The 12,149-nt window shown below is 42.8% G+C and overlaps 1 protein-coding gene across 1 annotated transcript; it reads left to right on the forward strand.

Annotated features, from left to right (window-relative positions):
* The first annotated feature begins 1,713 nt into the window (after positions 1 to 1,713).
* Positions 1,714 to 8,159, forward strand: LOC134453488 (delta-like protein C). The gene is made up of 9 exons (XM_063204292.1): positions 1,714 to 1,967; positions 2,072 to 2,308; positions 2,420 to 2,480; positions 2,627 to 2,884; positions 3,520 to 3,881; positions 4,005 to 4,218; positions 4,631 to 5,348; positions 6,721 to 6,835; positions 7,080 to 8,159. Exons 1-9 carry the CDS (start codon positions 1,917 to 1,919, stop codon positions 7,083 to 7,085), a joined length of 2,022 nt encoding a protein of 673 aa, XP_063060362.1. The 5' UTR covers positions 1,714 to 1,916; the 3' UTR covers positions 7,086 to 8,159.
* Positions 8,160 to 12,149: the final 3,990 nt, after the last annotated feature.

Consider the following 12,149-nt stretch of genomic DNA (forward strand, 5'->3'; position numbering starts at 1 on the left):
TGTGAAAGTTCTCATGCGTTCCCACGCATTATCAAAGAACTATTCTTTTAGTTAATAAATCTGCATCGTTTTATAAATGGACAGCGTGGCCTAGGCCTACATCAGTAGATTGTGTTGGGATGTAAGTCCTGCAGGATTGTGCGAGGAGTAGACCTAGGCCTACGTTATTCTAAAATTAAGTTAATCTTAAATTAATTCATCGTGATGCAAGAACCAACAGCTCGGCCAAATAAACCACTGTGCGCAAATGTTGTATCCAAACTGCTCGTGTTTCCCCGAGCTCTGACTGGTGACCATAAGGCAGTCTACGAAGAATACGGCCTCGTTATAGCGCACGCGTCCTTTGAAGTTAAAAGTTAAGACCAGAAGGAGACACGCGCCAAGGCTACTTAGCATATCAATGGCAAATGGATCCACAAAAGCTATTGATCCGCTTCCTATGCTATGGGCACCTTGCGCTGGCGCGCAGGAGGCCTACCATATCGTAGTTCGTCATACAGTGTGAGAATTCAGAGGGAAGAAGTTAGTGAGTTCATGGATTAATATATCAGACGATTGATTATTACTCCAACAACCACTCACACAACATCAAAACTTTCATATTTTCCTTCAGCATCCGCCACACAATCGATGCTCCCAGCCACCAACACACGCCATCCTTGGTTTCTCTGAAGCGTGCGACTCACACGCGCCAGGACAATATGCTCGCAATTTCTTCACACTTCAGCAGCCCCAGGGGGTTTCATGACAATTTGTGCCACGCGACAGTGTGACAAACGGTAGTCGCACGGGCCACTTCAGAGTAAACATCTGTATCGACGTCACACCACATCAATGTAAGAGTTAGGAATCGGATATGAGTACATATGTAAACGAAAAGCGAAACGCATAGGTTACATATTTCGATTGGAAGTTGGTTAAATATGGCCAACGAGTTCACAGGCCTATGATGTTTAGTAAGCACACACACACATAACATAGGCCTAGCCTATAAACTACCTGCTCCTATAGGCTGTTGGATGCCTTATGTTAGAACCACCATCAGACCACTTAAGATGTCCTTGCACATTTAGAAAAAAGTGCGCGTGAGTCCTACAGTGGGAATGCCGCTGTCCTCTTTCTCTAATTAAAACGGACATTGCTCAATGTTGAAACATATGAACGCAGGGTCCCAATGCAAGACAATGCTAGGGGGCGTATGCGGCCTGCCCAGGCGCAAAAGGGTCCCACCACAAATAGGCATACAGGAGGGGGCCCTGGGCCAAATGCCCTGCTTGCATAGCTCCTTCCATGTGGCAATTGGGTGAGACTGCACACAATTTCATCACAGTAGAGTAGACATTGTAGTTAATTAGAGAAACGCCTACTTCAATAAGATGGAAATTAAACTGCCCAAAACACCAACCTTCCCCAAAAAAGGCACCAATGCATCCTAAGTATCATCTGTCATCTCTAAATCATGCAGTTTGAATATGTTTGGCATTATTTGGCATAAATGCAGACTTAACCTATGTGTATGATGTGGTAGGCTGTTGAATATTAAACTTATGACTGTTGTTTTTAAAAGAGCACGCGTAAATCTTCGAAAGCGTTGCCCTGTGATCGGAATCACTTGCGCGCGCCTCATTTGCATACGTCCGGCCAGCCCCCTTTGAGTCCCATATATACTTGACATCGTCTCTAACTTCTGTGTTAAAGTTCAAAGTACAGAAAAGAAGAACGGGAGCGAGTCGTTTTTGTTTCGCTGCCGTCTTATACAATCGTTTTATACTATTTATTATTGTATTCGTTTATTTCACTTTGTTAACTAAGTAGCCCAAGGAACAAGGCTACTAAACTTTCTAGGTCTGTTTCTGCACATTTGGCATAGCCTACACATTTTCAGTTTTGCATAACAGGAACAGGGATATCAGAGGATGGCGATTACATTTTTGTTGGCGTGTTTTACACTCTTAATGGCACCATTGGTAAGTTACAGAATTTGTTAGTTAAGCTGTCATAGCTTTGCTTTGTGAATCTTGCCTTGGCGCCATACATTCATTTGCTAAATTTTCTGTATTTGTATTTACAGGCAGAATCGTCTGGCTTATTTGAGCTAAAAGTGCACTCTTTTTCAACAACTGCTGGTGTTTGCAAAGGCGGCGAGTGCAACATCTTTTTCCGCGTATGCCTGAAGCATTCTCAAGAAGTCATTTCACCTGAACCCCCGTGTACCTACGGAACTGGTCAAACGAACGTTATTCGCGCTGATAACGAATCAATCTTCAAAAGCTTACCTCTTAAAGTGCCTTTTCATTTTAAATGGCCGGTAAGGACACAAGCACAACAAACAACACTCGTAATATACATGTTCTCTTCCAATTGCTCCATAATCCACGAACGATAGACTAACCAATCTATTTTCACTTTCTATCCACAGGGAACGTTTTCGCTCATTTTAGAGGCATGGAACGCAGACTTCTCCTCTGGGCCATCTTTAGGTAGGCTATATGGGCTTTGTTTATTTTTTTCCAGCAGAAGATGACATATAAATTGCATTGGTATATTGTATTATGGCATTTGAATGTTGCTGTCTGCATTTGCCATACCATTAATGTGGGGTCAACATTTGTTTTCTGTGACGCAGAAAAGACGAATGAACTTTTGGGCCGACTGGCTGTCCGACGGAGACTGACCATCGGCGAGGAATGGTCGAAGGATGTTCATGTCGGACCGCAGAGTGAACTGGGCTTCTCCTACCATGTTGTTTGCGACGAGAATTACCATGGAGAAAACTGCTCAACTTTTTGTCGTCCACGCGATGACACGTTTGGGCATTTTACCTGCGACGCTGCAGGAGTCAGAGTATGTGTGCCAGGATGGAGAGGAGACTACTGCACAGAACGTAAGCAGCCTAGGCCCTTCTTTTGTATTTTTTTTTATTCAGGTCTCGTTTTAACAAAGCTTAAGGCCACTATAAAAGTGAAGCATGTGTTTTACAAACAATATTCGTGCGTCATGGCCGTTTTACGTGGCAAATATGCTTGCACTAAAAGGTTATGAAGCCAAAATACAAAATCATAATAGCAATTATAATAACAGCATGGTCAGATACACTATACCGATGTACTGTTGAAATGTAGAGGTGTGCTGTACTCTGCCAATGCCGACCACTGTTGGAATCACACTGTACAATTCTGTGTTTTATAGAAAGCAGTGTTTCACAATTAAAGTTATGTGGAAGATCAATGATCACACATGCCTAAGAGGTGCCAAGGCTCTATTAGTTGGAATAAAGTGTAAACATATGTGTGTGATTAGCCTCCACTGTAAGTAGTAAAAGAATATAACCGACGTGAACAAAATAAAACCAGTGTTGAGCAACAGCCTCTGCAGCTGCTGGCTGGCCTGGTTCAAAGCAACTACCTTTTACAATGTACTTCACAAAGACTTGATGAGTCTAAGTATTGTGTAGTGTGGGGGGATGTGTATGTGTGTGGGAAAGTTTCTAAATGTTCTCTTCTTATTTCTTCTCACCAGCCATATGTTCGTCTGGCTGCAGCAAGGACCACGGCTTCTGTGAGGAGCCTGGGGACTGCAAGTGTCGACTGGGCTGGGAAGGCCCTGCGTGTGACCAGTGCAGTCGCCACCCAAACTGTCTGCACGGCACATGCAGTCAACCAGGGCAGTGCAACTGCAAAGAGGGCTGGGGTGGCCTGTTCTGCGACCAAGACCTCAATTTTTGCACCAACCACAAGCCGTGCAGGAACGGGGCCACCTGCACCAACACGGGCCAGGGCAGTTACACATGCTCGTGTCCGAAAGACTTCACCGGGAACCGCTGTGAAACCAAGATCAATGACTGTGACAGCAATCCATGCATGAACGGAGGGAGCTGTAATGTAAGTTATGAACAGCCTTTATTCCAAACTGCTCAGTTATTCACAAGGTGCTTTGTTGAGTGGCGTCCATCCTTTTCCGTGGAATTAACAGAAGTCTTTCTTCTTTCTTTTTTTTCTCCACAGGACCTGAAGAATGGCTACTCTTGTAGCTGTCCCCAAGGATTCTATGGGAAGAACTGCGAGGAGGGTGCCATGAAGTGTGCAGACAGGCCATGTTTTAACGGCGGGACGTGCGCAGAGAAGGACGGGGGCTACGTCTGTGCATGCCTCACAGGCTACACGGGATCCAACTGTGAGAGGAAGATGGACCAGTGCAGCACTGATCCCTGTGCTAATGGTACGCCAAAAACAGACTTCTCCTCTCCTTTAACACACTTCATCGCAGAAGAAAAGCGTTGTTTTGAGTAATATGTCAGAGTGGTTGTGCAAAACGCTTATCTGGCATCACTAAGTCTGGCAGCCAGCACATTCTTTGCTTTTTTTCACCCTCTTGTTCACTACGGAGAATTCTGTTCCAACATGACTTCACTTCACTGCTGCCGTCTGTTCCGATAGACAGACAGAGATAATAATGCTGCCCGTACTGGTCTTGCATGAATTTTAGCATTACACCTCCCACGGGATCTCATTACTGAATGTGTGAGAGAGTGTGTGTGTGAGATGTTTTTTTTGCAGTGTTGTGAGTTTTGAATTTCTTTACTTTCTCTTCTGTCTGCTGACTGTTTTTGCTTTGCTTTCTCCCCTAAAAGGTGGCCAATGTGTAGACCTCGGTGACCGCAGGAAATGCCGCTGTCGCCCTGGATTTCGAGGTGTCGACTGTGAGATAAACATCAACGAATGTGCCTCCAGCCCCTGTCTCCACGCGGGCACCTGTGTGGATGGCATAAATGACTACACGTGTACCTGCCCACTCGGATTCGAAGGGAAGAACTGCCACATCCGTGACGACGTCTGTGCCCAAGACCACTGCAAGAACGGTGGCACGTGTTTCACCCATTTCAGTGGGCCCGTGTGTCAGTGCCCGTCTGACTTCATGGGTCCGCGTTGTGAGTTTGCGAAACCGGTCGATCCCACGGTGGTGGAAGAGGAAGCCCTTCCAGCTACCGTGGCGATACCATTTATCCTGGCGCTCGTCACGCTCACCATTGCTGTGTGTGCGGTGATTGTGGTTCTGCACCAGATGAGAGGCAACCCCAAAGCAAAGGCCTTGGCTTCTACAGTTCGAAATGAGGTGGCCAACAACCATAGCGCTGTGAACATAATTGGGGGCTCTAATGGGTGCTGGGAGAAGGAAGCCTTTCTGATCACGGCAAGCCAGAACCAGGAGAAGGTGACCAACAAGAACGTCGTGCTCAGCCCCAACACCCTGGAGGCGCCAACGGAGGACAAGGTGCAATACAAGAACAAGTTGGCAGACAACAGCAAGCTGACAAGTGGCAAAGCATTCACAAAGAACAATCTGGACATGTAAGTATCATGTCTTGTGACGAGACCTGTCCAAACATATTAACCACCTTGACAAGCAGGTGCCACAAGCACTGGATCTGACATTATCAAACTACATCACAGGAGCATAAGAGGGGAGGACTTTCCATTAGGCAAACCTACGCAACTGCCTAGGGCCCCGACCAAATCTGTCCTCCATAGGGGCCCCAACTGTCATACCAGTTGCGGTAAACACACACACACACACATAGGCTTGATCTTACTTTGTCACTTATTAAAATTAATCAAAGATATATATGACACAAAACACTAGAATGGCACCAAAACACAGAATTTTATGTCTATATGATGACCTTTTTGAGGGCCCCATATTAATATTTCGCCTAGGGCCCCAAAATGACTTAATCCGCCCTTGAACCATAGCTACCAGTAAAACATCACACCATTGCGCCAATCAAGCACCAGTTAACTAGGACTGAAGTTTTTATTATACTCTGGGCACCACCAGGGAGGCAAAGACAACAATCTCATCATGTCGCATCAGTCATTTAAGTAGTGATGGGCGAAATGGATTCACTAGTTACAATCTAGGGCCACATATGACTTGGTTTTACCTTTCCAATTCAGCTAGGTAATCTGCTGGTTGAATTGGGCAGGTAAAACAAGATCATTTGGAATATGTGGCCCTAGATTGTAACTAATGAATCCATTTAGCCCATAACTGCATTTAAGTACCTCTAACCACCCTAATGTTTCCAGTGTGGTTTAACTAACATGAACAATGCTTGAGGAAGACACACTTAAAGGAGCAGTCCACCTTTTTTTGATTTTCATATATTTGCAGTATGTCCAAGCATTATTCATGAATGTGCATATCATTTCTTCTCAGTGTTTTCAGTACTTAGATTAATTAGTATCGGAATTTTTAGCACTGCTTAGTATAATCACTGGAAGTATGCATTAGCATCAAGCCGCAAGTGATCACAGGAAGGGATTAAATAGCTGTTTTGCACTCTGGTGAATTTTACATTAGTTTCAGAGTAGTTTATAAGTACATTTTATGATGTTTTATTTGCTCCCATAGACTTGCATTGCTACACTTAATTTGGCTTTATTGTTAAACTAGGCAATGCAAACACATATACGAAAAATACTATGTATTCTCGTACTTTACTGGGAAGTACGTATGAGCATTATCTTGAAATGAGGTGGACTGTTCCTTTAAGTCAGTTTTAAATAACAGTTATCGTGATAAACAGGGTGAGATAAGTAATAATTAACAGACATCATTAATGGTCTGAACTATGTCCTTTTTTATGACATAATGAAATAGTGATTGTGTGTTCACTTTGTACATGAACCAACGGATTTGTGTTTTTTTTTCTTCTTCTAGAAATAAAACTGAGACGAGCGTATTTGTTCCTCCTGGGAACTTTTCCAAAGATGGTCTCTACCATCCCATCTACGTCATCTCACAAATGGAACAACAGTGTGTTTTAGCAACTGAAGTAAGCATAATTACTTTATTCTGTCTCTCCCTCTCTGTTTGTGTGTTGTAGTTGTGGTTATCTATAGCAGTTGTTTAGTTTCTACTGCACATTTAGCTGCACATCACTTCTGTGTTCTCTGTTACATAGTTGTTTGACAATATTTTATTATTTGATTCTTTGACAAAATGCATTGTGTTTTCCTTGCAAAGGCCATGTTACTAGAAGCAAAGTGTTAACAGTTATTGTCTTTCTTTTTTCATAGGTTTAACAGTGAACAGTATGATCAAGAAGCACCTCATCTGTCCAGGGGGACCTGTTGCTATTTGTTTACACGTTAAAGAAAAACAATCGAAGGAAAACACGAGAATATATTATCCAAATATGATATTTATTATTTATGCTGCTCATTTAATACTGCTCCGAGTTGACACTCTTTGGTGAAAAATCAAAGTACAGAACACTTTGTTTGCACTAACCAATCTATCATGTTGGTTTCTATCACGTTGTCCGGATGGAATGATACCATCCAATTGGAATACCGAAAGGGAAATCAGGATTCGTTCACTACGTTCAGGATTCGGAACGTCTGTGTTTTTTCCCCGCATAAAGCTTCTACATTCCTACTGATAGATGGAAATGGAGGGAGACTGAAGTCTTTGACCAGTAGCTATGGAGTCCTTGGCTGGACTGCCTGGGATGACCATCTAACCTTTTTCAAGGAATAACCATGTCTGGCAGGAGCCTGTTTACCAGACTGCTCAACAGATCTACTGTACGTCGCGTGCAAACCCTCCAAAAAAACATAGCGGCCTGTGACCCATTGATGCAGTGGCAGGACAGGGACTGGGATGGGTGTTTTTGCGCAACCCCCTCAAATTTGTGGGGCATGTCTGTAAGAAAATATATATTTTTAAAAAGAAACGCAAGCAACCCCTGAGGACTATCGGCCCACCGTTTGATGCCCTGTAGGCCAGAGTACCAGTCCAGGCCTGGTGGTGTGTAGTCGCTGCACTCGACTATAAAAAGGTAAAAAAAAAGTCTGTATGCTGTGTACAGTGGAGTGGATGGACTATTTCATGGGTCCTTTGGGGTCTGTGGGATTTCCCAAGTACACACAGAAGGTACTCCCTTTTGATGCTACTTTCTAGGGGGATAACCATTCATGCTGGATATCTTTTTGTTTAAGTTTCACCAAGTGAATCTTTTTTTATATATTTCACATATTAATGTGCTTTAAAAAAATGCTATGCAATATGTACATGTTTATAAATCTATTTTTTGACTATTTAATTGTGTACATAATTTATATTTATGAGAACTGTATATATGTTTAATTATAGAGAATTGTATCTATATTTTATATATTTTTTCATAAATAAACACTAAACTATGAAATTACGTTAATCTGTTTTTGTTTTGTTTTCGACTTTAGTGCATGTTGGAACCTAAAACGTTTATGGGTTCACATTTGCATACATTCTCAATAGCTACTCCGCTATTTACTCACATCCGGAGTTGTAAACAAGACTTTATCTCACACTGACTATACTGACCATCTCCTTCTGTTCCAATATATGGTAGTGGAGTTTCCCATTTTTTTGGCTCACCAAGTCTGCGAGTAAAAATAGCAAACATTCTCGGGAATTCTCATTTGCATATTCGATCTTTTCATTTTAAATACGTATGGTTGATAAGTTCTCTCCCAGTATCATTCTTTGTTGCAATCTGATCTGATACTGTAGAGTAGTTTCCCTTTCGGTTTAGTTCACACGTACCGTATATTGGCAAGTCTGCCTGTAAACATACCAAGCAGATGAGTGAACTTTTGTTTGGGAAAATTATGGTGGTCAAACAATGGAGGACTTCCTGCTGTGACTAATATCCTCTCCCCATTAGCCAGTGGATCATGTCAGGACTGTGAGATATACATCATACCGTGAGTGCTGTGAGATACACATCACATCATTGGAAACATGCAAAGCTGGGACGTCTCAGGCATAGAGCGTTTAGCACAGGGGTGGGGAATCTGTTTCATTCTAGGGGCCGTAAAAGTCCTCCAAAGGCCTATATTGAGGGCAGTCGCCTTAACAACAGACCCCACCTTCTCTAGGTCCCCTGAAATATAACTTGTATTGCAAATGTAAATCCTAAAATTCCTTTATAAAACATGTCATATTTCATATGTAGCTGCATAACATTAAAATCATATCTGGGGCCGGATAACACGGCCTCAAGGGAGAGTTTTATTGTAAAGCCATGTTTCTTGATTTATGATTCAAGATTATGTTAAGATCCCTGGGAAATAATGGTAATATGCAATCATGGAATTCAAAAGCAGCCATATATTTTATGTTATTGTTAAGGCCACACTTGTTTGGTATTTCTGGAATTGGAAGGGATTATGTAAAAGACAATTCACTTATAATTCAGATGCAGGCAATGCAGCATTTCTTGCTATTGTTGTCATGTCCACTACACTTTTGTCTAGGGTGGTGTTTCTGAAATTGTTGACTGCTTCTCTGAGAGGCCAGAGGAAACAGGATGCTGTTGTATACAGTAGGTTAGAGTAGTCTGGGGGTCATTGGCCATTGTCCGTATCCTGTTTACTGAGGGCTCTTGGGCTAGCTCTTAGGCAAATGGTATGCACAGCTGACTAAGAGAAAAAGAAAAATTGGTCATTTCCTAAAGAGCTGATACAAGCCAGATACTGATCACAATGGATACAGTTGGCATGCATACTGTATCACCATTATGCACATGCATTTTAGTTTATCACGAAGAACTGCGTGTGTGTGTGTGTGTGTGTGTGTGTGTGTGTGTGTGTGTGTGTGTGTGTGTGTGTGTGTGTGTGTGTGTGTGTGTGTGTGTGTGTGTGTGTGTGTGTGTGTGTGTGTGTGTGTGTGTGCGCCTGCCTTGTCGTTCAAAATGTATGCTCCCCATTCATGAAACTCATCTTTTCATGAACATTTGCTAGGTAATAAACAAACATTTATTGGTCTGACCAAAGATACAGTATGTTTAGAAGCCAAAGATGTCTACGACTCATATCTGTAAAGGTGTAGCTTACATTTCTAAGTCATAATGAATACAGGCCTACTTGATGAGAAGTTGGTAGTGGGGGTAAATATGCATGGAAGAGATAGAGTTGGATAACTGCATATTTGGCTCTTGTGAAGGTGTGAAATTGGATTGTTAGACAATTGTTTTAATTCAGATCTAACAGTGATTTCAATTGGTGCAAGTGTGTGGTTTTTTGTCCCATACTGTACATACCACTATAGTTGAGAGGTCCCGGGTTCGAGACTGGGTCTGGTCTGGGCCGCACAGGATGACCCCAGTGGCATTGTCGTCCCATTGTTGTAAAGGGGCGGCAGGGTAACAAAATCTGCTTAGATGGCACCTGGAACGGTGGATTTCTTGGGCTGAAAGATAAACCTCTTAAAATCCATGCAGTCGAATCACCGCCGGCAATCACCTTCTTCCTGTCCGGCTTCCTGTTTTCAGGCTATTTCACTATTTCTAGGCTGAGGAAATGAACTTCACCTCAGTGCTGCTCCATTAGCTCAAATGAGAGGGGACAGGTTTCCCAAGCCAATGAATACGTCCACACTGGTCACATTTACATGACGTTCAGAATTGAATAGTTCTGTCAAGTTTACATAGCACTTTTACTTAATCCCGCATTGTGAAGTGTTGTTTTCAAAGCTGAATTAGGTTTTAATGAAATGTTCAGAAAAAAAGTCTGAATAAGGCCACTGTCCGGTCTTCTCTGGTCATGCCTACTACACTACTTCTCTTCAGTATGAAATGCAGGTGAAATATGGACCACTGTTGCTTCAAATCTCCAGTGTGATGATCATGAGCTTTAGTTGCAAAATGCAAAATATGCAGGATACAAAGTATTCGAAATTACAGACCTGACAACCGAACTGCACATAACATACTGTATATTCACAATACACTGAGACAAGGGAAAGTTGGGGTGGATAGACATGGACCAGGCAGGTAGAGGCAGCGTTAATCCATTAAGACACAGCATTATAAATTTGCTGTTACCAGAATGGCAACGACCAAGTCATGCTGCATTATTAAAGGCCCTGTGTGTTATGTCAAAGTAGTGTAGTAGCCTTAGCCTTTAATGGTAGTTAACTTTTCGATGACTATTGCAGTGTTCCAGTAGTGGAATGGCATGAATTATGGGGCTACAGAAGAAGCAATGCAGCAGAATAACATGGGGAGAAGGGGGGGGGGGGGGGGGGAGAGACTCATGCCTCTAAATAATGGGGGGGGGCACAATATGGAGACATACATGAAAAGGAAAGGGAAAGGAAAGCAAAATTCTCATTTGTTAAGACAAAGTCGTTAAGACAAAGTTAAAAGATCGTTTTATTTACATGCAGTTTTATTTGATGTTGGACAGAAAGGATGAATAATACTGAATGAATCAACAGCGATGAATACAACAGCCTAAACTAGCTGAGAATATTGAAAAGATTTTTTAGCCAGTGCTGGAAATTCAAAAAGCATTGGTAAGCGTGTCCCTTTGACCGTGGGGGAAAAAAAGAAAGCAAAAGAAAGGCAGGCAATGACACAAAGATGATTTCCTTTAGGTGGAGTCAGGGTATAGGTCAGACAGAGTGATATTCAGCTTAGAGGAGTGTCATGACTCTTATGCTTGCTGGCCAATTTGCTAATAACTTTTTACTGTTATTGGGGGCTTTCCAATGATTTCCAGTAGTGGGTGTAGGTATAGTTCAGTGCTGGGCTTGACATTGGTTGACTGAAAAAAACAAAACTATTATGACCACACATGTGGCTGAGTTGCTGTGCGACTTGAAAAACCACTGCCACAGTGGCCGGTGTGCAAAAAAGTGAATGCCAAAAAAATAAAACCCCTGGTTGTAGGTGTAATTGGTTGTGGGGTGAGGCACATGTCCTTCTCGGTATAGAGTTTCTTACATCCGATGAGTAGCTCCCCTCTGACCTCCCGAGTTGTGGGAACGGGAACCCCAGGGTCTGGCGTGACCAAGGACGTTAGTGTGAATGACTCTAGCAGACAACCCCTCCATGCAGTCCTCCACACCTGACAGACAGACACCCCGCATCCCCAACCTCAACCACCAATGGGGGAGGGGGTGGAGGGCAACACTTGCATGTCAATGGACAAAAAAGTTTTAAAAAAAGAGAGAAAGGGAAAACCCCAGCTGCCTCCCCCCTCTCTGTTTCAGACTGTCAGACTGGACTACGTGAACCTTGAGAGAGACCCCCCAGGCAGACAGCAGAATCACTTTTTTTTCTAAAGTCTGCATTCAATGCTGTAGTCTTTACTAGA

Source organism: Engraulis encrasicolus, chromosome 8 (assembly GCF_034702125.1).
Source record: "Engraulis encrasicolus isolate BLACKSEA-1 chromosome 8, IST_EnEncr_1.0, whole genome shotgun sequence".
Classification (NCBI taxonomy): domain Eukaryota; kingdom Metazoa; phylum Chordata; class Actinopteri; order Clupeiformes; family Engraulidae; genus Engraulis; species Engraulis encrasicolus.